We start from the raw sequence: 27,966 nt of genomic DNA on the forward strand, positions 1-27,966 counted from the left end.
ATATTATTTTAAATTTTTAATTCAACGATTCAAATTCATTCATCATGTTCGAGCTTAGTAAGCTTCCGTGGCTCGCTTCAAAATCATTTAAAAATTTTTCCATGGGCCATTAGCTACACCTAATCCACGTGGTCATTAGAGAGAGAAAAGGAGCTCAAGAATTGAGGAAAATTATATTTCCACATACGTTAATATAGGTAAGTATATAAATAGTTAAACAAATCTCATCTGCTGCATGGGACAACCAAAGCATTTTATAATTAGGCTACAAATTTGATTAGATACAATTTCTAAACTTTGTCTAACCTATACGCTTGGTTCCATTGGCCATGTCTTTCCTCCAGCTCCTCTTAAAATCCCAAAGTTTTGTATTTGCCACTCACAAAAATCGTGTGTCTGAATGTCCTCGGACATTTGATTCGAAGTAATTAACATTACCGTTGTTAGCTCTTTATGGATTTCACTTATAAATGTTTTAACTGCTATTAAAGTAATTTTAGTAGTGCTGCGACTTGCGATTTTATGAGTTATGTGTGTGTGTGGAGCAAATAGGTGTATGAGCTTTAGAAAAATATGAATTATGGTTGATTCCCTTTCCGTTCCATTCTATTCCGTTTAGTATTGAAAATATGCAAAAAGTTAAGTCGATATAATGCGGTTAACACTATGCTGTACTATATGATCAAATGTTGCTATTACTTGAATGTTATTTAGTTTTGCGATCTCGGCTGATTCGAAAGTTGAGCGACGTCGAGGAGGTAAATTATAGTCGCTACCGTATGAGTATTTGATTAATAATTATTTACGAGAAAAATATAGTACATATGTTATGTATATGTATGTTTGTAGCAATTTGTTGTTCTCCCTTTACTAAATATATTTATTTAAATTTATATATCTGTATATATAGACTGACCTTGTTTACTTTTGTCTCGAAGGTAAATGAATAACTTTCTTGTTTGTGGCTTAATTTAATTGTCAATAAATATATCGATTTGGTATTTATTTATAGTTACATACAATTATTAAACTCTCGTGTTCTTGATCATTCTGGTTGCAATACTGGTCAAGTGACTATACACTGATCGTCTGCGGTTTTTTTTGTTGTTGTTTACCCCAAATTCGAAGCCAGCAGTAACTATGTAATCTAATTCATGCAAAACCTTTCGCTGGCTGTAAGGAAATCATGAAACGATAACGAAAATAACAAAATGGCTTTGGTTTTTGTTTTTGAATAAATAGTTTTATTTGAAAATGGTTTTTGCGCTTTTGTTTTTTCTTTTTGGTAGAATTTTACAAGTTGAATGGAAATACATACGTATTAAATATTACAGTATTTGATTGGGCCAGGATATAGTAGAGAGGTCGGGTGGGGTCATGGAAATGGGAAAGTGTTGGTTGGCCTAAGTAAATGCGTAAAAGTGAATGTTCGCTGATGGGTATATAAAATCTTGGAATTGTACGGACTTTGTGGCCAACACAAGTTTTGAAAAGTTTCACTGGATCTGCTGGGGTTTCCAATAAAAAGTCGAAACGATGTCGTTAAGCTTTTTTTTTAAATTGTCCTTACTCTTTTGTTCCTTCTTTTTTTTGAATGTTAAATAATATTTATTTCGCTAATAAACTTACTTAGTTGATGTTTAAGTTGTGTGTGTTTGTGTGCGTTTACATAAATTAGACTTAAAAACTATAAAACATAAATGGATCCAACTAGAGCAAGAGCACAAGTGGGGATATTTCCGTAAAGGAGGAGGAGAAGAGAAGTAGACAACTGGGCAGATACAAAAGAAATACTATTAAAATAACAATATAAATTCATTGCAGCTAAATAGTTATGTAAACTCAAAATGCACAAAATACATACATACAAAGCATATACATAATAATTATAATAATAAGTCTAATCAAACAATTCAACATACTCGGGGTTAAATGCCATTCGCTAGATACAGTCACATACATAGGTACATGTATGAAGATGCTTTATCATTAAATGTAGAATTTATAAATTATTTTATTATTACATACAATCCTTAGTTTCATTGTGGGAGATTTGAGTTCTGCGTTTCATTCGTTTTGATTCATATTTTGTGTGTGGGTGTGCGTAGATATGGCAAAAATATATAGCATGCTTTTGTGCGCCGCCAAAGTTGAATTGCGTGTTTGATCTTCGCTGATTTGCATTGCTCCTCGAATAAATGCCATAAATTACTGTAAGTTACAACAAATCAGCTCAATAAGTGAAGGAAATTATATATAGTTTGTGTTCTGTATGCGTTCGTGTTCGTGTTTGCTTGATGTTTGTGTGTTTGCCAGCTAAACTTCTCCTATACACGTAAACTCAACAAAGTACAATTTACATTGAAATATATCAATCAATTATCGATGGCTGCTGCTACTGCTGCTCTTTACATAAGTTAGTTAAGTGGCCACATACGCTTTGCTTGACTCTTATCTGGATTTTAGTTTAGTTTTGCTTCGTTTTTGTTCTTGTAAATACAATAGATAGATTTTATATCCGTTTCATTTATCTTTAAATTTTACTTAACGTTAAAGATTTTGCTTTCCATATTTTATGTTTTCTTTTCCTCGTTTCTTTTCTTTTCTTTTGGTTTGTTATTTTATATTTACTTTAGCCCACACGCTGACACTCAATCAAATGAATATTGATATTTCCTTTGCCGCTGGATTTTGTTGAAACTTTCGAACTTAAGTCTAAACAAGCATGACAAATGCAGAGCGTTGATGGCATGAATAATTTTAAAGAGAGATTGCAACAGGAAACATTTAATATATAATATTTATATATATGTATATATATATATGTATAGAAGTGTATGTATATATATATGCGGTATATGTAGATATACGCTCGTTTGGTTTTTGTTTTAATAAATACATGAGGAAACTAAACTACACATAAATTATGAAATTCTATAAAAATTATTCAGACCAAACAACAACTGTATGCAATGCTGGCGCTTGTGTATGTCGTGTGAGTGTGTTAGTGTCATGTCGTACATGTGGCTTTGCATAATGCATATGTATGTGTTTGTATATGTTTGTATATAGGAAATGCCTTTCAATCAACTGCCTTTTTTCAGATGTGACTTTAATCGCGTGTCCCAGTGTCAGTTGTCTGTTGCCTCATTATCATTGTCGCCCTGATCATCATTAGCATTATGTGTTTTTGCATCTGCATCTGCATCAATATTATCGATATTATGTAATGTACTTGTCGCTCATTTCCCCTATAACATCCATTCGGGATTTGCGTCCGTTCGCCGTTTTTTGTTAAACAAATAAAAGTTCTTTGGGCTTTGCTTGTTTAGTGTCCTATGTTTTCTGTGTGGTTGCGGTTGGTTGGTTCTATCATCTGCTCCTAAATTGTTTGGTTTTTGATCAATGCTGGTGGGTTGTTGTGCTCCCGCGCTGCTCTTTAATACCGTTACGGTGTTCCCTGCTAACGCCCCCATTCTGCTCCACATAATCGTCATCATCATCAACATCGACTCAACGTCGACATCGTCAGGATCCGGCCTGGAATCCATTTTAGTACAGTCCACAGCCGCGCAGGTTGTTTGCTATGATGACATCAGTGACAGCATCGAATACAAACTGAATGTTATTGGTATCTGTGGCACACGTCATGTGGCAGTAGATTTCTTTTGAGGTTGATTTGTTTTTCGCTTCAAATTGAGCCTGAATGTAAGCAGCCGCCTCGCCGTACTCCTGTCCACCTGAAATGTCCACATATTAGATTAATAACCGGCATTCATTCGAGTTTGGATGCAGCACTCACCTGTGTATTCGGGGAAGCAAATCGTCAGGGGACTCTTGCGAATCTTCTCCTCGAACAAATCCTTCTTGTTCAGGAACAGAATAATCGAGGTGTCCGTGAACCATTTGTTGTTACAGATCGAGTCAAACAGTTTCAGCGACTCTTGCATGCGGTTCTAAAATGGTTAAGACAGCAAAGTAGTTACAGGAAGTACCATAAAGGTATGTGACTCAATCCTACCGTGGTTTCATCCTCATGCAAGACCTGATCGTACTCGGACATGGCCACGCAGAAAATGATCGCCGTGACATCTTCGAAGCAGTGTATCCATTTCTTACGCTCCGAGCGCTGTCCGCCCACGTCAAACAATCTATGAGTTTAAAAATGGCATTATCAAAAAGACGTTTCCTCTTAAATCAGGGGTTTTTACTCACTTAAAGTTGAGGTTTTTGAAGGAGAAGTGTACCTCAACGATGCCAGTGGTCTTGACGCGAGTACGCAAGATGTCCTGTTCAGTTGGCTGGTAGTCCTTGGCGCCTAACCGATCCAAATCGTCCAGGAAACTGCAAGGAAATGGAGCAAGGGGAGAGTGTTACAGTCCAGGAGCTGAAGCATTCCATTTCCCATCACACATCGTTTGACCAGACAAATGTTTGCCCAACCCGTCCACCCGTCCATTCTCAATTTTCCGCCCGTATCTGCCAAGACTTGAGCAAACAATTAAGGCGCAGACCAAAGCGCTGAGCAAACAATTAAAAACAAACAACCTGAGCGCGTGTCGAGACCAAAGGGAAATGGGAAATGGGGAAAAGCCCCCGCACTCACACTCACACTTAAACGAACACACACAGCTCACTATGCAAACAGCTTTCCCTGCAGAAAGTAGCCATATAAAATGATTCCTATTTCCGTGACTTGTTCTGGTTCTAATTTCCGTGCATACAAGCCATATTTGTATATTTCCCACAATAGTTTTATTTGCCGGTTATGTAACCATCACCCAACCAAAGGCATCTGTCAGATACAGACGGAGGTGTTCAGATACATATGTAGAGTCTGCGTGCTCGGGAGCAAGACCGTCAACAAGTATGTAGGTCATGAAAGAGGGGCCACCAGTGAGTCCAGTCGCCAGTTAATATATATTTTTGCTTTGGGGCCGTAATTAACTTGGGGCACGCAAGGCCTTTAAAAATAAAGGGCTGTGCGGCAGCTAATTTTATTTGTTGGTCAGCTTTTTTTTCGGTCGTAAATAGTTTTTGAGGCTGGTCGAGGAATCTGCGCTTGTTATCGCATCAATCTCCGCTTGACTTGCTCTTGTGCTGAAATCGGATGCATTGGTCAACTGGTTTTCGCCCAAAATTACACGCACAATTGCCCAACAAGTTGGCCAAAGTTAGCAGCAGCAGCAGCAGTACCTCATGAGATGTCCATTGGCCATGCGTCTTCCCCTCCTGCAGTTTGGCCACAGGGAAATTAGTCCAGTCATGCTCACCCGGCATAACCACAAAGTGCCACCTTTCTTGCGGAAAAGTTGGAGGTGTAGTAAACTGCATAATCAAAGCTAATGCCCGATGTTCGTTACAATTTCTTAGACAAACGTTAATTGAACGGCTGCCAACGGATCCGATGGGTTTGCCGATTGGGCAATCGCTTGGTTAGCACTTGGTGGTCCGAGATCTTATTTAACATGTCCATCATAAAAGTTTTCTTTTCTGTTTACTGATCCGAAACCGCAGACACACATGCAGCTGTAATTCGTAAGCCCGGAAAATGTGTTGCAATGTGTGGCATGTGCCTGAGTTGTGGTTTCTCGAAAGTAGATCATAGACCTGACAAACAAATCGCAGGGAAAGTAAGCTAGAGATTGAACAATGATGCTTGCTTTAACCAAATGACAGAATCTGAGAACTGACAGTCTAGTTTGAATACTTTTGCAATATATTTTAATGAATAATATAATATGTTTTAATAATCAGTGTGTATGAAGCATAAAGGAGCAATCGTTACATTAATTAAATTTTGTTTAATAAATAGAATTTATACTTTCAATTCATTTTGTTAGGTCGGAAAACTAAGCCTTGAGGGGCTTGTCGAGAAATTTCAAGAAATCAACAAGTATTCGTTCATTCTACTTAAAATATATGGTGTATGCAACTTTTAGTTCCCTAAATACCCGAGAAAACTTTGTTTAAAAATTGGCCAAACCTTTCTAGCTCAGCTAACTGAAAAGCACCTTAATGTTCTCCGCACCTCAGCCTTGTTAACCAATACAGCTGACTTATTTCAGATAAGTAGAGCCGTCATGCGAAATTTATTTGCCGGTTTCCGCTGACTATTGTTTTGCCAGCTTTTATGGCCTTTTCAATTAAGCGATTTGCGCGCAATTTAGCCCAGCGAATGGGTCGTTAGTCCCAGCAGAGTTTTATAATAAATAATTTATTTTATATAACCCTCAAGCCACGAACCCCCTCCGAAAGTCGTTAGAGCCCTCATTAATGTCAATCAAGGGAGTACAAGCCGTTATATGTATATTATCACGAACTTTTGCTTTTTGATTGCGATTATTAGGCACTTTCAATTTCATAGGGACAAATGGTGTTATTTATAACAAAAAACCAAACCCACTAATTTCTGGGCTAGAAAGACCAATAAAGTTTGCTGCAGCAGTGGCACCCATTAGCACAAATACCTTAAGTGACAAAACCAACAGAAGCGCGCCAAAAAAACAAAAAAAAGCAAATCTCTGAAAGTTTGCCGATCGGCAGTTGGTGTAGCCTATAGCGTATGGCGTATAAGTAGACTAAGAAGCCCGGCGATCGCGTTTAGTGCGTCGCGGTTGGTCTACGAGGCAACAGCTCATAACTATAGAGCTCCATCTGCAGCTCTCGGACTCGGATTCGTTTTCGGTTTTGGTTTTGGTTTCGGTTGTAAAAAGTCTGAGATACCGCAGATAAACTTCGCGTTGCGTGACAAAAGACCTGGCGAATCTCCCCGCCTTTTCAAGTGCCTGTGAGCGAGTGAGTGGGATATTGGCCAAAGCAACAATAGAAATCCACACAACAAAAGGCATCCAAAGCTGTTTTTAATTGTGCACAAACGGATTGAAAGTGTTCGGAAAACCAAGACCGCCAAATAAATTGCAACTAAAACTGAATCGGCAACAAGTTGATTGAAAACCGAACCAACTGGCAGTGCAGGCCGAGAAAAACGCTTTGGCAAACTAATAAAAAAAACACAAATCAAACGTACAAGTGAGTTTTCCTCGAGAGGTGTTTTCCCAATGCAATTTGGGCGTGTCAAGTAAACTAGTTGCACTCTGAAAAGCATTCAGTCAACTCGGCTGTCGAAGAAATCAACGTTTAGCGTGAAAGGCCAATTAAATTATATCGAAAAACTGATGGGGGAAGAAAAAATCAAGTATTTGATAGGAGGCTTTTAAATGTATAAGGTGTCAAAAAAAATCGTGAAAAAATAGGAAAAGTCCTACAATTTCTGCTAACATTTGCATTGATTTACGGGTAGGTAAACAATTAGTTAAATACTAAAATACAATTAGAAATGGCTGATAGACAATTCGACAAAGGCACATGCTTAGTTTTCATAAGAAAAACCCATTATCCGCATGGGGGAAAAATTAAAGTGATGCAAGTGAGTTTTCCTAGCTGCATTTTTCCAGCAAATTAAGCAAGCTGTTGGCTAAGCTAGTTGTATCTGGAAACTTGGTCTACTTGAGCTACTTGGGCGGCGTGAAAGTCAACTTGAATATGCTTTTTGGACACACCTCGAAGGGCGAGTCGAAAACCAATATCCAAGTGATTTGCCAAGACGTCGAATGCCAGCGAGAGTGACATAATCGCTTGGAATCTTTCGACCACCTCTGCTCATTTAGCAGCTGAATGCTAATAAGATTCCTTTCGATTTCGGATTCGTTCGAGCGTTAATTAAACGCGGCCCAGCTGTCCTCCGCCCAAGTTCCCCAGCGCACTTGGGGACCCACTACTGTTTTGGAACAATAGCCGTAAAAGTCAACGACAAGTGGCTGCTTGACATTTCTTCTACATTACTCGCAGGCGCTAGGATTATCACTCAAGTTCATTATAACCGCCTGGGCGATAAAACCGCGCTATATATATGTATGTATATATATATATCTCAGATAGTTGTTGTTGTTACCGCTCGAGAAACTCGAGGTCGTCGCTTGTGCGACAAGGGCAAGGATAAGCCGCTCTGCTCCGCTGCCATTGTGGCGCACAAGTGTACACAAGAAATAAAGGCAAACAGAGGGAAAAGTGAAAAGAATAATGGCGGGCAGCTCAGCTAACTTTTTGAATTCGGGTGAGCAGATTTCTGTTCCATCAAATTTTCGGCATTTAAATTATATTGCCTTTGGGGAGCAGGCGCACAACAAGTCTGAAAGCAGCCGCATACCCACAAAAGTCCCACTGCCACCATTGTTCGATGGCATACGCGGCGTATGAGCAATCTTGCCTCGTTGCCACTTTTCCGCCTGCGGGAGAGCAACTGCTCTTCATATACTAAATGCGTGTGTGCCGGCAAGTTTTGTGGAATTTTGGGGCAGAAATCAAAGCTTATACACAGCCAGAAAAGTAACCGAATTATGTACATAAGTGCAACTTAAGTTAAAACTTAGGCTTTGAAAGTTCGTTGTCAATCCCACAAATTGCAGCACCCGTTTTAAGTAGCTTGATAATTTAAAAATGTATTTTCTGCCTTTGTTTTTCGTATTTGCCGATTTATTTTCAAGAATTGTGCACTTCGTTTCTGCCGTATTCAGACGCTTAAAAGCATTATAAAGTTGGACTTCTATTGCTCCCCTTCAAAGCCTTCGCCTGTATTAGACTTCGTTTTATGCACAATAAACAAGACTTGGCCAGGGTTGATTTGGCCCTCATTGGCGCTACTTCAATAACTCTTCAATTTGTGTTTTCTTTGTTCGAACTCGCATTGCACGAGGGCTTGTAGCTGTGCTCAATTTAACGCTAGCTAACTCCGACTTGGTTATTGGCAGCGACCATAAAATGGAACGCACCGAGTACCCCGACAAATGGGAATCCCATGCCAGCCGACCGAACCCCCCTCCTACCATGTATTCCATTGCTCTTAACTGCTCCCCCGAGATCCGAAATCCAGGGACAAGGGACAATTGTCGATTGTTTGCTCGGTTTTGTTTTGCAACTAACTCGAACTAAGTGCTGTCAGTGCTGAAAGTTAAAATGAATATGGATTTTGCCAGTGTGCCACAATATTTGCACTCTAACCAAACGCAGCTCAGCGTTTTAGAGTATAGAATTCAAGGGGGGGAAGTCGTTTTGAATAATAAACGCGAGTGGCCTTTATTTATTATTGATTGATTTTCCCGGCAAGCCACTTGGAAATGCATCAAAAGTTTTGCCGCCAGGAGGAGTGAAAGGAACGCCACGAGAATCAGCATAAATACACAATTTAGTTTGCCGCCGGCAGCAGATTGCTCAACTTGCTCAACTTTTTACATAATACCATTCCCAACAGGACCGAGTGGATCCGAGGACGAAACCGAAGATGTCGGGCTTACGCAAAACATCCATTGCGCTGATGAGGCGCTCCACATCCAGCACCACCATACTGCCGCAGTCCGGGGGCGGTGCTGCGGTGTCGCCGCCCAGCACTGGAGTGGGCGTGGCCACGGAAATTGAAAAATCAATTGCATTGCAACGGCTGCGGACGGGGGAGTCGGCGAATCTGAAGAAACTAAATGTCAGGTTCGTGATTTTCCCACACCAAATACTCACCAAGGCTTACAGAGAAAAAAAATTGTTACTTTGCGTAATTTAACTTTCTATCTTGTAATATTATATTTTATATTTGCTCTACCTCAATGATCAAATTTACTTTACAAACAGAAGACTGTGCATTTCGAATTTAAGTAATAGCACGCAACTAACCAAATGTTTTAATATGTAACAAATATATAAAAAAATAACTCTTTTAATAATGTTTTCTTCACTGTATTCACTTTGCACTAATTGACAGCCAGCAGCAGGCAGTTACATCAGTGGCAACAACTAGTGCTACTACAAGGGCACTACCAGCAGAAACCACCTCTTCTCTGGCGGCTGCAGTGCGTCCTTACTCGGAAGTGCCGGGTCCATACCCCTTGCCACTGATTGGCAACTCCTGGCGCTTCGCCCCACTAATAGGTGAGTGGCCATTGGTTTCGTTGAAACTCCGACCAGGATAACTAATGAACAACTGCCACTGACTGACAGGAACATACAAAATCAGCGACTTGGACAAGGTCATGAATGAGCTGCATGTCAACTATGGAAAGATGGCCAAAGTGGGCGGCCTGATTGGTCATCCCGATCTGCTGTTCGTCTTCGACGGCGATGAGATTCGTAACATATTCAAGAAGGAGGAGGCGATGCCGCATCGGTGAGTGATTAATCAACTTTTGCCATCATCCTTTGGTGGTGCAGGGCCAAATTGCGTATACGACTTGTGTGGCACGTCAGTTCGGTATGATTGATTATCTTCTGCTCGTTCATAAGTTGTGATCTGTGCTGACTTTGGGTTATATAATTCGAGTCCCCATTAAGTGAGTAGTTAAATCTGATGAAAGTACTAGGCTATGAGCTTATTGATTGCATATTCAACTGTTATTGAACAACCCTAACATGATTCGTTACCAATTCGTTAAATATGCTGTTTACCCAAGATTATGCCTATGTCCTGCATGGCTGCACCTGGTCTGTGTATCGAGAAATCCCCCGCATAAGTGCCAGAGCCCACGCACATGGCATAGCATATTTATCCACAGCAGTCAGTCATGCATGGGTGGTCCCGACCCCCTTTGCCTCCTCCTCGTTTCCCGCCCCAATGCAAATGCAATTCCTGTTTACTTATGCGCATACCGAATGAATGCAGCCTGTCATTAAATTATTAACTAACGAAGGCACAAAATGGCGATTGCGCCTGGGAATGCGGATTAAGCGGGATGTGTGAAAATATGGCGATAAATTGGAAGCAGAGGTAAAATGCGAACCACAGTGAAGTATTGCCTTTATTTTATTTGACAACATATAACTACTGTTGGCAACCATAGGATTTGCTTATAAACATAATAAGTTATAATCAACAGACGTATAGTGTTTAGTTAGAGATGATTTAACGTTTTAAATACAATTAGTTGGGATGTAAATTATCCACCCGAAAAGATGTCATCTAGATTGAAGTGCGAGCCCTTGATAAAACAAAGCCATCAAATTGAAATTAGTTGCCACTTTCACTTCTCGTTTGGCTGTCCGATCCGTAGGCCTAGCAACCGAGATCCGACCGAAATAAAACCAAACAAACCGAACTATTCACAAAGTCCGACAAGCGTTTTTGCATCATAGAAATAAATAAAACTGACCGAAATAATGAAGGAATGAAGTAGACAACACGAAAAACAAACAAAACGAAAGTCACACAGATCGCTAACGTGTCCATAACTTTTATAAGCTTTCTTTTCTCCGCCTTTCATTCCTCCTATCACTCGGATTTATTTGCGAGCACAGGCATGGCCATGAACCAAATTTAACAAGTTACGCTTATATTTCGCATACCTCGATCAAATATCATATCATATGTGGTTAGCAGACAACAACACAGTGGATCGATAGTGAATCGCAGACAAGCCGCTATTGTTTGCATTTGGCGAACGCGTTTAGCAAGTCATCATTAAAACGACTGAAAAGAATCACTAATAGTTTGGACATGAGACAACATTAACGTAATGTTGGCTCTTTTTTGACCGCCAGACAGATTGATGAATGAACCACTTGCCGGCGCAGATGTGTGAAGCTAGCTACTGCTCACTGGCCAACTGGCCAACTGGTGAACTAGACAACTGGGCAACTGGCTAACTGACGGATTGACTGACTGACAGACGGAGCGAATGCCCAGCTGATTGATGAAGATATTCGGCTAAGGGAAATGTACACAAGTGTGTACCAGAGGCGTCGGCTTTGTTGACTTTTTTACGATGCCCATAAAATCCGAAAAGAAACGCCAATTCGTGTGTGGGAATATCTTAGTCGGAAAAAGTAATCGGCGGCTTTTGGGCCAATGTTCCGATCGTGACAATCTGTGGGGTCAAGTTGTGGTTACAAGCTTGTAAACTGCGTCTTCTGGGGATTCCCGGTTTGCTGTTTAGCATGCCTATGAAGTCACTACGCATTTAGCGTGAAATCTTCACTCAAACAACATTGTTTATGTGAATGTTTTTAGTTTTCATTTGAGAACTATGCCTCTTTTTATACTTGCCGTCTACCATAGTCCAAATTTTATATTCCATTTTAATAATTTGAATAGTAAAATCAAGCAAAACCCGTACAGCAATATTGGTTTCTATGAATCTACAAGTTCTGACTATTTTTAAACTATTGCGTTCTTCTCAACTGACTGCTAAAATCGAAATTTGCATAATTCGCGGGCTATATTACTTGTTCTATAGACATTTCAGGGTTGAGTTCTCTCGACGTTCGAAAACACATATTTACACTTAAATCTCGCATTTAATTGAGCAGTTTGTTGCCTGGGGCAACCCATTGTCAGTGCGAATGGAGAAACAACCGTCAACTCAAAGGCGGCAAATTGTTGGCTAAATTGCGGGCCAGGGTGGTGCATAAAACAAAAGCCAATAAATACGCTTCTTCTATTTGCCCAGTGACATGCGAGTAGGCAAATATAATGCAAGTTCGAGGTGGGTGTGTACAAACATATGTACGAGTATATGTATGTATATATCAGAGGACCTAAAAGCATGTATATAGAGTTGAATCGCTTCATTTTCTGTGGGCTTTAGTACGAATTTGTGTTTGATGTCGTCGTCGCCGGTCTGTCTGCACGCAAGGGCAAGCGACCTCAAAGAGGGCGGTTGGGTGGCCAGCAGGGGGTGGGGTTTTAGCCACACCATACCCAGCCATGCTCACACTTATACAGGCAGAAAAATTGGTCAAAGTGGACATGACATGGCGCTTCTTCGACTCCTCCGACTGCTGTTTAGTAATGCAACTTTGAATTATATAAGGTTGTCTTTTTTTGGGGATTATACTTTTTTATACTTTTGGCTGAAAAATGATATAAAAAGGCTCGTATTGTGTACTTAACAATATAATTGTTTGATCATTCTCTTTCTCTTATTGGGGTATTATTATTATTAAATGGCCAATCATTAGTAAGATAAATTGAAGAGAAAAGCTTGCCCTAACTTGACTCCCACGCTTTAAGTTCCATATAATACTATGATTGACAACATGCAAATATTTTTTGTTCTGTGTACTTTCCGGCATGGCCCTCTATGTACACTCACTTTTTATTTGCTGTGGAACACAGACCGTCGATGCCCTCACTGCGCCACTACAAGGGCGACCTGCGACGCGATTTCTTTGGCGATGTGGCCGGCCTAATTGGCGTGTAAGTAATGTGCTTATATAACGGATATTGTGGCGGGCACATCCACCGTATTTACCATTTTTTGCACTTTTTCTACTTCATTCAGGCATGGTCCCAAGTGGGAGGCCTTCAGACAGGAGGTGCAGCACATCCTGCTGCAGCCGCAGACCGCAAAGAAGTACATTCCGCCGCTCAATGACATTGCCAGCGAGTTTATGGGCCGGTAAGTCGGAGCCTAAGCATCCAGCAGGCAGCCAAGCTGTGATGCAATCAACATATACTTCGGTATAGCTATATATGTATATATACCTATATAAACTCTGTATCCATCTGCAGTATTGAGCTGATGCGCGACGAAAAGGACGAGCTGCCAGCCAATTTCCTGCACGAGCTCTACAAATGGGCCTTGGAATGTGAGTTGTTGCCAATTTCGTTTTACTTATGCGATTATGACACTTTGCTGGCAAATCGTATTGAAATATTGAAAACGCAATTAGACTAAAATGATTTCGCGTTCAAGGACAATTGCAGTACACTCTTGACAGTTATAAACTAATTTTAGGAACTTTTCAAGTGTTTTTCTTTCAAGTGTTTATTTTATTTAGACTGTAGAGAAACCCCATTTAGAGCAAATACAAATTTAACTGGCGCTGTGCATCCTTCTAGTTAAACTATTTATTAGAAGTTTTAAGTACAATTTGTTGGCTCGAAAAACAAGACAATTTCATCAACCTTCCATACTAGCTTATTAGAAAACTTTTAATTGGCAGTTTTAACTACAAACATGGTATAACATTTTCTTGGAAATGTGTAAAGTACACAAACATTTCGCTTCTCAGTAGAGAAACGATTGTATGAGCTGGCTTAGCTAAACTTTATTAATTAATTTATTAAAACCAACCCTAGCTGTCGGTCGGGTTTCCCTGGACACGAGATTGGGCTGCTTGTCCCCTGAAGGCAGCGAAGAGGCCCAACAGATAATCGAGGCTATCAACACATTCTTCTGGGCAGTTCCGGAATTGGAGCTGCGAATGCCCCTGTGGCGGGTATATCCCACCAAGGCATATAGGAGCTTCGTCAAGGCCTTGGATCAGTTCACAGCGTGAGTAGCATAAAAAATACGAATAATTGGGCGAATAATCACTGGATGAAATCATTTTGCACCCTAGAATTTGCATGAAGAACATTGGCAAGACCATGGACAAGGCCGATGCCGATGAGGCGAGAGGATTGCCAAAATCTGAGGCAGACATATCCATTGTGGAGAGGATTGTGCGAAAGACGGGCAATCGCAAGCTGGCTGCCATTTTGGCACTAGATCTGTTCTTAGTTGGAGTCGATACGGTAAGATAATCCAGTATCTATTTGATATATATAATAATAATAATATTTATTGGATAAATTTGTTTCGTAGACCTCTGTGGCAGCCTCATCCACAATCTATCAGCTGGCCAAGAACCCAGACAAGCAGAAAAAACTCTTCGATGAACTGCAGAAGGTGTTTCCCCACCGGGACGCAGAAATCAACCAGAATGTCCTGGAGCAAATGCCCTACCTGCGAGCCTGTGTGAAGGAAACTCTACGGTACGACAGTTTTCTCTTTAATTGAGTTAAAGTGGCTTCTTTAAAAAGTAAAACCCCTCTTAACCTTTCTAGCATGCGACCCGTGGTGATTGCCAATGGACGCAGTCTGCAGTCGGATGCTGTCATCAATGGTTACCACGTGCCCAAAGGCGTAAGTTTCAGGGAAATGGTGACCATTGGGAATGCCAGCTCACTGCCATCGCTTTTTCCTTTCAGACACACGTTATCTTCCCCCATTTGGTTGTTTCAAACGATCCCGCATATTTCCCAGAACCCAAGCGTTTTCTGCCGGAGCGCTGGCTGAAGCACTCCACAGATGCAGGTGAGTTGGACACCAAAAAAGTGTCTTCCAGGCACGTAAGAGTGCTTTCGTCTAGCACCATAAAATGCCGAGCACTTCGCTCCTAAAAAACGGCGATTGTTTTGGTGACAGACTAATATTTATAGACGAGAGCTGAAAAACTGCTTAAAAAGTACAGTTTGCATAAAAAAGCGGGTTCCTTTCAAGATATATAATCACACTTTGGAACGCAGCTAACATAAAATTATTAAGTATCTTTGTTTGATACTGCATGGATACATATTTAATGTGTATGTGAAGACTTGTTTATGGTTGTACGTACAATGCCTAATTGTTTATTGTGGTTCCGAAAGTTGAAATGCTTTCGTGTACAGATATGATTTATATTCATTCACGACAGGTGTATGGTATTTTCTAGTCCAAGGTGAATGCCATTTTTTCGCAGTGTTCTAACCAGAGTGCCGTTTATTTTCAGCTGGCTGCCCCCATGCCAACCAAAAAATTCACCCATTCGTGAGTTTGCCCTTTGGCTTTGGGCGTCGCATGTGCGTGGGTCGTCGGTTCGCCGAAATCGAGTTACACACGCTGCTGGCCAAGGTGGGTTTAATCATGTTTTGCACCTGGCTTTGCCAAAAGTACGCCTTTTAATTCGCCATTTTTGATTCCCGGCACAGATCTTCCGCAAATACCAGGTCTCGTACAGTTCCGGGGAGTTTGTGTACCGTGTGAACTCCACGTACATTCCACAGTCGCCTCTGAATTTCAAGCTAACGCTGAGGGACGAGTGAGCAGTCTGCACCAAAGGTAACTGGAGGCCCATGGAGCTCAAAGCTGCAGTCACACACGGCGGATGTGTAATATTTATAGTCAAAGCCCAGCTGCTGCTGCTGATGCTGCTTCTGCTGCTGCCGTTGCTATGCTACATTTTAATTAAGCAAATGTACATGGAGCACAGCTCCGACAAATTCAGTACATCCCATCGCCTCGAGCGCAGTGTAACTAAACTAAATAATCGTTGTGTATTTATGCTGATACATGTGTATATAGGACCCATTATATTTCCCCATGCTTAGTAGTAGTTTCTCTCGAAGAATAATTGTACCTAATAAAGCGTCGAAAAGTATGCAATAAACTGTCTGTTTCTGTTTGTTTTTCTTGCCTGACATTATCATTAATCAAAAGCCTAGTGAGCTTAACTTGGGACAAAGTGTGATGGCTAAGGTCAAGCAAACGCCAATCTGGGCTCATGATTAATTACTTTTGAGTAAGTGTATCATTAGTTCTGTTGGCTGAATATATTTAGCTGACTTAAAGGTTTTTTTTCAAAACCAACTCCATTGGTGTTAAAGCCACAAAGCTGCACAATTCATTTTATTTTTAGCAAACTGTATGGAAAAACCCAAACGTATTCAGTTTTACGAATAATTGAATGGGCGAATATCACGTATTTAAGAGTCATTGTGAAAGCGCCAATAATTATATACCAACATTTATTTTAGCCTGAAAAGCTTTAGAGTATTGAATTTCAAGTGCCAGAAATAACATATACGTAAGGGGCTAAGCCTTCATTTGATGTCAGGGAATTTACCTTTTTAATATTTATTTCATTTAAAGAGGAAGGGCTTTTGCGGCTACATGACAGGAAGTTTCGAAAATGTAAATATGTTTGAGCTTTTTTGCCCTTAAGTCTACTAAACAATTACAATTTAAGTTAGCTTTGTCATGCTTTATCAAATAGGCTTTTAAATCACTCCCAAATAGACCATTAAATATAATATTCAACGGCTCATCAGCCTGCGTGTTTGCCAACTCATTGAAAATACACAACTTAAAAGAAATCGCCCCACCATCTGCCCGCATCAGTTGGCACCCCATCCAAGGTGGATAAGCATTGGTGCGATATGGTATGGTTTGGTACTCACTATTTTGCGGAATCGTTTAGTTGGTATTCGTTGCTGCGCGAGAAGCACTCCTGGACACCGGCGTCCTGCCAGAGGCGTTTCATGGCGGCCAGCAGCTCCTCCGAGAAGGGCTCGGTGTCGTGCATGCGTTGGCACACGTCGAACACCATCTTGGCATCGCTCTGGGGTGGGGAAAGTGGCGTGGAAATGGTCGGGTTAGTGACTGCGACTGCTACTGTGACTGTGACTGCGAGTGTGAATGGGCACTCATTGGGGACTTACCTCCCGCTCGTTATTGCTGTACTGAATACTTAGGGTTGGCATCGCGCGCAATATTGCAACTAATGATTGTATTGTGTTGCTGTAGACAACCGGTCGATATTGTTTAAAGTCCTCCGCAGTGAAGCCGCTCTCGTGAATGATTTTCATCTGTTTGACTATTGTGCTCTTGCCCGACTCACCGGCACCTAGAAGAAATGCACAAAAAGTTAGCAATGCGTTTGTGGGATTTAAGATTACAGATGTAATGTGTATATAGGGTCTTTATGCGTCTGGTTATGCGGTTATCGGCGTCGACACAAGAACTCGGGGGATTGCAAATATTTATGCTGCGTTTAGTTCTCGAGCACTAAATGTCTGTGCTTTGTATTCCTCAAGTTGGGCCTAATGGCCTTTGAGCACACAGAGCCAGCCAGCCACCCACCCACATCAGCAGCAGCATCATGATTACTATCATCATCGCCGTTGTCAATGTATCATCTTGAGAGGCCGTTGGGCACAAGAAATGAGAAAAACGCAGGGGGCGGGGCCAAGTATAAATGGCAAACAAAGGATTAATTGTTTGGCCCTGGTCATCCGGCGACTGTATGGACTCCTTTCCTCGTACTGTTCCTCGAACTATCTCTATTTCATGGGGTTTTTTTTAACGTTGAAGGCTTTGAAGGATTTGTGAACTGCAATTCCAGCAGAATTTCCATGCAATTGAATGCAATTTGTTAATTGAGTGTCTGCTGAAGGGGGTTTTGTGATAAACGAGATAATCAAGATAGCAGGCAGCTCGGCTGGAAAATTGCTTAGTCTAGCTGTCCTTGGGAAAACGGCACAATTTGATAAATGGTAATTTCATTTGCCTATTTCTGCTGCCCACTAAGCTTAGTCCTCTCTAAGAAGCTTTAATTAAAACACAATGGGTTGCATAATAATAATACTAGTTCCATTCTTCTGTTTATGTTCATATTTCATAATTCATACATAAACATGTATTTCGTCTAAGTTACCAAGTTAGAAGATACTTTATTTTAGTAGAAAAAATGTGTTTAACTTCATATTTCAATCATTGAAAAGGAGTCCTTTCTTCATTGAGTTACTGCTTGCAGTTCAAAATTATTCTTCAAGTCTGCACGATATTTTTTTATATAAGCCATGTAACAGAATAAAGAGTTCATTGTCCACCACTTGAACAAGTCCACCAATCTTTAAAAGATCTTAGAGCAGTCCACGAAAAAGAGCTCCTCTCAGAAATGTTTAGATTTGGAAAACTCAAGAGCAGCGAACAGGAAAGTTTTCCTGGGTTGTTTATAGAGGCAGTCGGGGGACTGAGTAGGCACCTGAGATTAATGTTTTGTTTGTGTGGAAATCGAAGGCAAAGTGCTTAATTTTAATGCCTTCATGAATTGCAGGAAAACAAAAGATTCGGCATCGAAGCAGGATAGAGCTATTTTCATACGTGTTGCTCTGATTATTATTATGAATTCTTGGATGCGCACGGCATGGCAGTACAAAAAGTACAATTTTTTAAATAAACATTTCCAGTACACTCGGCAGCACACACACGCAGTGGGTGTTGCCTGAAAATGAACATTTTTATTCTGAAACACACGCAAAACTGTCAGAAACTGAAATCTTCTCCCCCTGCCAAACATTTTCGGCTTTCAGTCCGAGCAAAAGAGGAAATTAAATGAAATACCCGAAATGTAAACAGCGAAATGGGGCTGTTGGCTGGTTGGAAATATGCAGCCGGAGATGAGATGAGAGCTACTGCAAAGTATATGAAAATATGGAAATTACTCACGCGCCCAAATTTGGTCAATTTGCATACTTTTTGCAGCGGAAACAATTCGCAAGCCTTATTTATGCCGATGCAATGTCTATTTTTCATTTGTTAATGCCTCCCAGCGGACATGTTTATTACGCCCGCTTATCACAAATTGGAATCCAATTGCAATTACAATCAACTGCCATATATTATTGCACATATGCGCACACTATATAGCCCGACTTTTGCACACAAACCCTACATTCGATTCACCCGCAAGCGAGTGACCTTGAACTTTCCGTCTGATACATGAAAATATTATTGTGATTATTAAATTGATGGCATTTCACATTCGCTCCAAGGGAACTGTGCCAAGAAAATGGCATCACCACTTGCAGTTCCTCTGTCGGCACAATTGATAAATGGTAATTAAATTTTTAAATAGCGAAGTTTAGTGGGATTTATTTATCGGCTGGCACAAGTTCCAATCAGGATGACTTTCATTTTCAAGATGGACTGCCTATAAGATGCTTTATTCCCAAGCAGTTCGATCATTTTGAAAAGCTCGAGGAATTAACGTTATGTTGCCATTATTATTTTGTAGACAAACGAAGCCGAATGTAAAGTTGGAAATAACGTAAGTTAACTACAAAAAAAAACAGACACACGTTTAGCTAGAAACGTGTCAAAGCGAAGGACCTTAGAGAGTCCTGTTTTGAACCACAAATAGCATCGGTCAAAGGCCAAGGCTGCCATAGTGCCGAAGCACATGCCCTAAGGACATTTTCGCGGATTTAATGAGACGCCAGGACAGCCGCTAAGTATGCTACACTAATTTTAGCCGAGCAGCGAATTAAATATTCATGTGTATGCACACTCAGCGAGTTGGGTTTCGTTTCGTTCGATTCAATTTGTTTCGATTGCGTTCCCGGGGAAAACTCACCGAGCAGCAAGAGTTTGATGTCCTTTGCCGCCTGTATGCCGTCCTCCTTGAGATTGCGCTCGATGAGGCGACTCCTGGCGGCTGCGGCTCGCTCCTCGGCAGACTGTGCGCAGCCCATGGTGCGTATTGCCTCGACGCAAAACGTTTTGAAGGTCGTTTGGTATCGGCCAACTCAATGGCCGACTACGTTGCCAGCGAGAAAAACCAGGTGTACAACGTGCGGGGCTCGAAATCGGTGGCTAAACTAACTCCGCTATCCGATTGACTTGATCTTGTCACTAGACTTCAATTTTCAGCACGGCACTTCAACTCGATATTCGATTTTTCAATCACCTCTTTTGGTTTATCAGGTTTTTGATCTTTGATTTTTTTTTTCAATTCAACACTGCAATATATTATTATGTCACCAAACAATTCAGTTTTATTTTTATCTGCGCATTTTGTTTTGATCCGCACAAAAATTATTCTTAAGGATACCCGATTTGACCGCTAACGGTAGAGTCTAATTGTAAACTGAAAAATCCGCTTGTCCAAGAGCGAGGAAACCCGTTACTCGCAACGAAATTCGGGAAATTTTGTTGTCTTTGGCTAGGAAAAAATAGAAACTAAGAGACTGAGAGAGAGAGAGTGAAAGTAGCGAGTAGAAAGCTCTAGGCGAGGGCTTTTTGAGCCAAGGAAAAATGTGTAATTAAGGAGCGTGGTTTTCATTAACCAAAACTCAAAATGCGTACAAATATGGCAAAAATCAATAATTTACGATTACTGCATGTTCTTTTATTTTATTTTTGCTTGTTGTAATGTTTTTTTTTTATTATTTGCTTTTTATTGTAATAGGAACATACAATTAATTGCTCAATTTTGACAAGTTTGGTTTTAATTTTTTTATTCACGCGCTGTCTTACAAGTGGCCATAAACAAAAGAGAGGGAGTGAGAGGACTGGAAAATGGGCACATGCTGACGCAAGGAGGCGTTTTATTTTTTTGTGTTTCAGCCAAATAAGAAAAGCACAAACAAAACTTTTCTTTTGTACACTTGGCTGCTATTTGTTTTTGTATTCCAGCAGGCCAAAATGATTCATGCGTCCAAAAAAAAAGGAGGGGATAAAACGGGGGTATAACTTCAGCGAAGACACTTATTAAGCGCCAAACTGAATTGTTGTGGTGGCTTTTAGTTTATACTTTTTATTATTACATATTTTTGCATATATATTTAGCACTTTTTTCACCGTTTTCGGAATTTTAAAACTTTAAATTAACGGTTTTAGCTCTCTTTTGTGCGAGTTTTCTAGAGAGCTGGCAGAATTCAACTGAATCCAACTGTTTTTGCGCTGGAAGTGCTCTCGCTCTCGTATTCTGGTGCCGCCCAAGAGGAGAGCTTTCTTAGTATACACGAAAGCTCCGAGAGACGCAGAGAGAGGATGAGAGAGCACCTGCCCCAAAATAACGAGTCTGCGCAGGACGAAATCAGCGAGTGGCAGCAAGACAAGGACAACCCCAAAATCAACGAGTGCGCCCACGCGATATTCGTTTTTCTTTCCTTTTTCCCCGCTGCTTTTCTTTTTTTGAGCAACTTAAAGTGGCTTTGCAGTTTAAATGGAGAATGCCATTGGTCCCCCTCCCCACACACAATTAAGTCGATGGCTTTAGAACTTTGCCACGTTTATGGGCCAAGCCAAAGCGCATTAGCACAAAACAGTTGGCCAGCAGCAGGATCTTTTGTGTCCTCTGTCGCTCTTCCCACGCCTACGTATCTCTACGTAACGGTAGAGCGGAAAATCGAGAAAAATCACCATTAGATAAAACAATCGCATTCGTTCGATTGATGGGATTCTGTCGACGGGAACTGTGATTGAATGGCTCAATGGCTCAAATACCTGCAACTGCAAATGGAGATAAAAGGCAAGTCAATTAAGGCTATCATAAAAAATGCCATTTTGCCTCAATTAAGGAATTGACATGGCCATCAGCGGGCGAAATACCGGCAATTATTTATGCTTAATTGTACAGTAGAGCCTCTCTGTCATGAAGTTATGGTTCTTGCTATAATTCGAATGGAAATGATGAATGACTATTATATTTCAGAGTACGCTTATTTGGATCTAAGTTTTGTGATGGCAAATTTGTTCAAATATATAATTAAATTAATTTGGAAAACTAAATAAACTTAAAAACTAATACAACTACTTATGTAAAAATGTAACAAATGCTTGTTTTGCTGTAACTAAAATACAATTTTTTTCTTTTCAATCCCACTTGTAATGAGCTCTTTTATCTAATATAAATGTATTTAGTTATGTAGTATTCCGAAAATGAAGTACAAGTATTTCTCAAATTTTCAGGAAGTGATAGAATTTGCAATTTTGCCTTTCTACTTTTATTTTGCCTTGAACTCATCGGCCTTTCAATTAGGGTTGACATCATGATTCTGAACCTACAACAAGAGGTAATGACGAAGAAAGTTTTCCGGTAAAGCTTAATTTTCCCAAGAATTCTGGCACTACCGCCCCAAAATAGGTAAAGTCGGCGGTAATTACCTGTTGTGTCAAAGAGTTACGAGTTAAGGGAAAGCAGGCAATTTAACTCACCAGAAGCAAATAGCGTGACAAGAAGGAAATGTTGAAGAGGGACATATTGAAAATGCAGGACTTGCGCGGGAAAATACAGTGACAAATAGTGAAAAACATTTTCAACATGTTCAAATTCTGCAAATGGAGCTAGATCCCAAAATCAAAGCGACTAGCAAAAAAATGTTCTTTCAAAATTATAAGTTTTCAAATCACAAAAAGGTTTGCACACTATTTGAAACTCAAAAGGGATCCCCTGTTGTCACCTCGATGCCCCTGACCAGTTTAATTAAATTATCACTGTGCGAATATGAACCAAAACGTTGGAAGGCAAGCAAAATAGAATTGAAAACAATGAATGGGCCAATGAAATTATTGAATGAATTGGGATCCAGAAGCAGAGGGTGAACCATACATGTGGATAAATGAAATTGGGTGAGGGGCCGGAACCACAAACCAACGGAACCACAGCCAACGACAAACAGCAAGCAAATTGACAACTTTTTTCTGTTTTTGTTTTATCACGCGAACTCTTCGCTCTTTCGAATAAATGACAGACAGCGGCAAAGTGGAGCACTTGTGCACTTGTCCGAAGCAATCTGCACCTACCCCAAGCCCAAGTCCCAGCCCCAGCCAAACCACCCATCCATCCACTGCCATTTTCCATTTTCTGTGGCGTTTCATGGGTTGCAGGTCGCGAGGCCTTTTGGCACTCAGGCGACATTTGACTTTGCTCAATTACGTTCGATTTGTGCTGTATTTGGCATCTTTTATAGTTCATTTAACGAGCCTGTTTATTGTCACTTTGTGGACTGCTTGGCTCCGAAAGTTCGGAGAAGAGGTTCAAACCTAATTGCTTTGCCACATTTGTTTGATGTTCCAGATTGGATGGGTTGTCGACAGCTCCATACTTATAAATACATTCCCTTGGTTCAGGAAATACAAGAAATTTCTGATTTACTTTGAAAAAAATCTGGTGCGCTTTAACGGCTTTGGAAAATCACAAAGTTACCCAAATTCTTCCCTAAGTAACGAATATAGATGTTTTCCAAGAATAGGTCTTAATAGGTCCCTGAAGGTATTTAAATTATATTCTCCAGGTCCCAATAAATATATTCAAGTTTTATTTACAAGAATTAATGACTCATTCAGTAATAACTTTTTTAAGTTTTATTTAGACGAATAAATGACTCATTTAGTAATGACTTTAACAGTCAAAAATAACATATTTATATTGGCGTTTCAATTAATGCAGTTCCATATTATAATAAACTAGTACCTGAACTAATCTTCAATCAACATCTAGACTTTTAACGTTCCTTCTTTCTGATTGGAATTTGATTATTGTATCATGGGGTAAGATGAAACAAGTTCATGTTTATAAAAATGGAACCTTATCTTTCTTTCACTCATAACATTTACATATTTACATATATGTACACTTGAGAACTAATGATTTTTTAGTCTTATCTATCTAGGAATGTTGGCGTTTAACAACAAGCAAAATTTTACGTTTAGTTTCGTTTGTAGTCTAGTCCGGCTGAGCTAGCAATTGTTTCTCCATTGTTTCACGTAGCCATATCACTCGGCACAAGGGCCGGCAAAGTGGCAAACAAACGAGCATCGAACGTTTCCTCAATAGCTTTTCCTTTCGGCTTGAAAATTATGCCTCAAGTGGCGGTTTCTTCAAACTTCCGCCAGGAGGCGCCACTCGAGAGGCACAGTGCTGTGGCAAAGTATGCAGCCACACCCAGGACATGTACACGTTTCCTCTCGCTCCCTTCCGTCCTGTGCCACTGTGTCCATTGTTTCGTTAGTGTTTCCTGGCCGCCATTCGATGCTTCCGCCTGCCATTCCTCTGCCCCTCGACCTACCCCCACCACCCGCATTTGGGCACCACCCCCTGCAGAGAACGCCCCATCCCGCCGCACTTTCAATGGGCCTTGTTGCAACATGGCTGCAATCCACTCCTCGGCACTCCTCGCCACTTGCCACTCGACTCTGCTCCTTGTTGCTTGTTAGGGCGTTTAAAAGTTTTGCCTGATTGCACAGAACAACAGCGAGCAACTGTGAGGGAGTAATGGGTCTACACAGAGAACAAAACCGGGTTAGAGAACCGGGGGAAAAATTATTAGAATGGTGAAAATGCATACCATAAATCATCACTGGTAAGTAAGTCATATAAGGAGTGCAATATATTAAATCTGGTTTGAGGTTTAGATTTATAATTTTCCTAAATAACTGCAAGTTTCTGTATGTTTAAATACCACTTAAAGTGTATCCACGATATGGAGATTTTGCATGTTTTTCGCAACATGTTTGTGTACAATAGTAAAGAGAAAGAGAAATTCCTGTGCACATTGCAGCTTTGTCCTTTTTCTGCCTGCCTGCATCCCCCTATCGCTTTCGGGGCGAGTCAAAGTCAATGGGATTAACTGACATTTCGGTGTCAGTGGCGCAACCAGGTTAACAAACACTGCACCCCGAAACCATGGTGCATGGCGCACCCGCCCACTGGCACACACGTGCAATTGTTTCAATGTCAAGTGGCGTCGATTGCCCTCATCTTTTGGCGGATGCAGACGCACTTGGCCAAAATCTAAGGCTAAGGCTAAGGCTAAGGCTGCAGCTGCACTGCACAGATGCACTTGAGGATGAGATTCAGACTGAGCAGGATAGAGATGACAACAGAGGCTGTGTTAACCAGAAATGTGTGACTTTTACCATTTTTAATGTTAAGATAAATACTTCCTAACTCAAATGAGTTGAACTGCTTTCTTAGACTTGACTAACTCTAGTAATGTTTCTATATTTTTGTACAATATTGTAATTACTGTAAATTTCATCACTATCGAACTGAATGGTACCGAACCCACTTTAATCGAGGCGAGACATCCATAGGCCACATGGCTCTGCGAAACTATTTAGTTCTCACACTCGAGTGCCACGAGGGCAGATGCAACTGTTGCTCTTGCCATTGTCTAAGATGTGGCATGCACAGTGGTGCATGAGTCCACTTTATTTTGGGATATACATGCAACACCCAAAAGATGACCCAAATTACTTGGGTTTCGCCTTGGCCAAAGACACGCTAAGAATAGTTTTGTCATGGAATCGATTCATCAAATCATCAGCACTCAAATAGAGTCGAATAACCTTTAGTTTGTTTCCATTTGTGGGGCAACAGATCATTACATTTAATTTAAAAAACTCTCAAGATCCCAACTAGTCAGTTGCCTATACCTTTCTAAGGGAAATAATGTGAAAAGGTTTGCCTTCATAGAAAAAACATAGTTTTTGAAATCAGTTTTCCCAATTGAAGTTTGAAGCTGAATTAGAAGGATAACTTAAATACCGATAAATATACATGCAGTAAGTATGTACATATGAGGCATTAATTCTATTGTGTTCCACTTTAATTTTAGCTTTAAAAAAATGTGAGCTCTGATAAAAGCCTTGATAGAAATTTAAGAGCAGCTGAGCCGAAATTGCGCGCACACATCCAGCATTTCCGCCGCAAAGTAAAAGTGTGCGCAATAAATATTCCCCTATCTATCGGCACATAAACCCGAAAATAAAATTTTCCAAGTGCCCCGGAATCTGGCTGCCGATAAACCAGCAATTTCCCTCGAAATAGAACAATAGAGTCGAGTCGAAAGGTAAACGATGAGCAGGATTTCCATTTCCGGTGGTTGGAAACCAAGTGGAAAACCGGGAAAAAGCGGTGAAAAGTGCACTTACCGAGCAGCAGGAGCTTGATGTCCTTGGCCGCCTGGATTCCATCCTCCTTCAGATTCTTCTCGATCTGTTTGGATCGCTGGATGGCGGCGCGTTCTTCGGCGGATGTGGTGCAGCCCATTGTGGTTGGGTTTGGATATTGATTTGGATTCGGATTCGGATATACACAGGGCTTTTCGGGCTTTTGTTTTCCAATTTTCCTGGACTTTTTCTAAATGTCTTATTTGCTTATGCACAGTTTTACGGTTTCAACTGAAATGGAATATTGAACCCATGAACAATAACAAATGCACGGGTCAGCGGATGATTCACAATAAACAGTGCGCGATCGATAAGGCGAACCAACGAATATAAAGTTTGTTTTATTTATACAGCTGAGTTCAAAATAATAGTAATGAGTTTTCTTAAATGAATTCTATTTTGTAAATGTTATTTTATTTTCTGTGTATAAACACATTTTTGCAATTTGTTGTTTACTTTACTCATTTATTATTATAAACACAGCTCTATGTTATATTTTTAAAAGATTATTTTTATTCTGATGATTTGCGTATGACGCATCTTTCCTAACTGCAAAGTTTGTGGAACACAGTGTTCGCTCTACATAGGCTCCACTGTACGGAGGCAAGCACTAATTTTATGACCGCTACTGTCTGTGCACTGGGCCGCACACTGTATCAATTATGTTGCTTTTGTTTTTTATCAGCAGACGCAAAGTAAAAATAAAAGCAATGATAGCCAGCTAATTTGCATATGGAGCATGTTTTCGATATCGATACAAAATTCATCAAACGCGCTGATAAGATAAATCCATCAGATAATGCTGATTCGCGATAAGAACGATGGTAATTTATCATGTAAGTGAATTAGTCCCGAGGTCAAAAAGCCAAAAAATCCAGCTTATTTTTTTGTCGTCATATTTTTTATTACACTTTTAAGTTTAGTTTTTTTGGTTTTAATGTGTATGTTTTTTATGCAGTGTGTATGTATTAAGCGTGGGCGTAGGCGCTAAAAAAGCGCCGGGTTGTTGAAAAAAGGCGGTGGGCTGTGGAGTTTTCTTTCGAGCGTTTGCTTTAGCACATTAAAATATGCAAAAAGTAATGCCGTTTTTATGCAAACTGTTAACCATTTCGGATGTATAAATTTTCATTTACTTTGTCACTGTTTCACTCACACACGCGCACACACTCCCTCACTCACACGCACGCACTACGCACTCTCACGCGCTGCACACGCCACACCCCCCGCCCACTGGGACGCCACCCACCACCCCCCGAGTTTTCCTTTTCCTTTTTTCTGCTTTTTTCAGCTTCACATTTACCACCGCCTAGTTTTCCAGTCGTATACACACCGCACTGTATGCGTTTGTGTGTGTGTCTCTGCTTCAGCCTGATGTGTGTGTGTGAGTGTGCAGGAGGCTCTCTTTTGCGTTTGGCTATTCTTATTGGTTCCATTCGCTTTGCGCTTCTTTTTCGCGACTCGCTGTTGTTGTTGCACCGATCGTGATAGTTTACCGTTGCACTTGCCGAGCACTTGCACTTGTATTTTTGGCCGCAGTGATATTGGTAAATTGCACTTTTCTGGTGTGCGAAAATTTATCTGCTCTCCCTCGCTTGGTTCGCTCTTTCCAACTGCAGAGCGAGGCGTTCGAACAGCTGTTGGCGGCGTCGGTGCGCAGCACTGG

The 27,966-nt window shown here is 40.6% G+C and overlaps 2 protein-coding genes and 1 long non-coding RNA gene across 7 annotated transcripts; 1 reads left to right on the forward strand and 2 right to left on the reverse strand.

Annotated features, from left to right (window-relative positions):
* On the forward strand, nt 1–16,233 carry LOC122611663 (probable cytochrome P450 49a1). Of its 3 annotated transcripts, none has more exons than XM_043784909.1 (14): nt 1–197; nt 9,311–9,540; nt 9,812–9,978; nt 10,048–10,213; nt 13,157–13,237; nt 13,323–13,439; nt 13,553–13,629; nt 14,123–14,318; nt 14,386–14,560; nt 14,631–14,800; nt 14,873–14,951; nt 15,017–15,122; nt 15,577–15,698; nt 15,776–16,233. In XM_043784909.1, the coding sequence occupies exons 2-14, from the start codon at nt 9,341–9,343 to the stop codon at nt 15,887–15,889; spliced, it is 1,770 nt and encodes a 589-aa protein (XP_043640844.1). In that variant the 5' UTR covers nt 1–197; nt 9,311–9,340; the 3' UTR covers nt 15,890–16,233. The 3 variants fall into 3 exon arrangements, with proteins under 3 accessions (XP_043640844.1, XP_043640843.1, XP_043640845.1); XM_043784908.1 differs by lacking the exon at nt 1–197 and adding an exon at nt 6,619–7,032; XM_043784910.1 differs by lacking the exon at nt 1–197 and adding an exon at nt 7,117–7,299.
* Nucleotides 1,797–27,942, reverse strand: LOC122611665 (G protein alpha o subunit). 3 transcript variants are annotated; one of them, XM_043784911.1, is made up of 8 exons: nt 27,797–27,942; nt 26,286–26,534; nt 17,285–17,469; nt 17,024–17,184; nt 4,216–4,344; nt 4,022–4,151; nt 3,803–3,956; nt 1,797–3,740 (listed from the first exon to the last, which is right to left on the reverse strand). In XM_043784911.1, exons 2-8 carry the CDS (start codon nt 26,401–26,403, stop codon nt 3,553–3,555), a joined length of 1,065 nt encoding a protein of 354 aa, XP_043640846.1. In that variant the 5' UTR covers nt 26,404–26,534; nt 27,797–27,942; the 3' UTR covers nt 1,797–3,552. The 3 variants fall into 3 exon arrangements, with proteins under 3 accessions (XP_043640846.1, XP_043640849.1, XP_043640847.1); XM_043784914.1 differs by having other exon boundaries at nt 27,604–27,914; XM_043784912.1 differs by lacking the exons at nt 26,286–26,534; nt 27,797–27,942 and adding an exon at nt 19,981–20,373.
* LOC122611666 lies at nt 4,733–5,623 on the reverse strand. The gene is made up of 2 exons (XR_006325546.1): nt 5,364–5,623; nt 4,733–5,296 (listed from the first exon to the last, which is right to left on the reverse strand). It is a non-coding gene; the product is annotated as an uncharacterized LOC122611666 (long non-coding RNA).
* Nucleotides 27,943–27,966: the final 24 nt, after the last annotated feature.

The sequence above is a fragment of the Drosophila teissieri genome, chromosome 2L, assembly GCF_016746235.2.
Source record: "Drosophila teissieri strain GT53w chromosome 2L, Prin_Dtei_1.1, whole genome shotgun sequence".
NCBI lineage: Eukaryota > Metazoa > Arthropoda > Insecta > Diptera > Drosophilidae > Drosophila > Drosophila teissieri.

What these genes read in the sequence shown, in the direction of transcription:
- LOC122611663 (XM_043784909.1), top strand. Translation starts at nt 9,341, where the DNA reads ATGTCGGGCTTACGCAAAACATCCATTGCGCTGATGAGGCGCTCCACA. An exon ending in GCGCTTCGCCCCACTAATAG is followed by an intron (nt 9,979 to 10,047) that starts GTGAGTGGCCAT and finishes ACTGACTGACAG; the next exon opens with GAACATACAAAATCAGCGAC. An exon ending in GCCAGCGAGTTTATGGGCCG is followed by an intron (nt 13,440 to 13,552) that starts GTAAGTCGGAGC and finishes ATCCATCTGCAG; the next exon opens with TATTGAGCTGATGCGCGACG.
- LOC122611665 (XM_043784911.1), bottom strand. Translation starts at nt 26,403, where the DNA reads ATGGGCTGCACCACATCCGCCGAAGAACGCGCCGCCATCCAGCGATCC. An exon ending in CTAAACGATTCCGCAAAATA is followed by an intron (nt 4,345 to 17,023) that starts GTGAGTACCAAA and finishes ATTTCCTTGCAG; the next exon opens with TTTCCTGGACGATTTGGATC. An exon ending in TTGCTTCCCCGAATACACAG is followed by an intron (nt 3,741 to 3,802) that starts GTGAGTGCTGCA and finishes TGGACATTTCAG; the next exon opens with GTGGACAGGAGTACGGCGAG.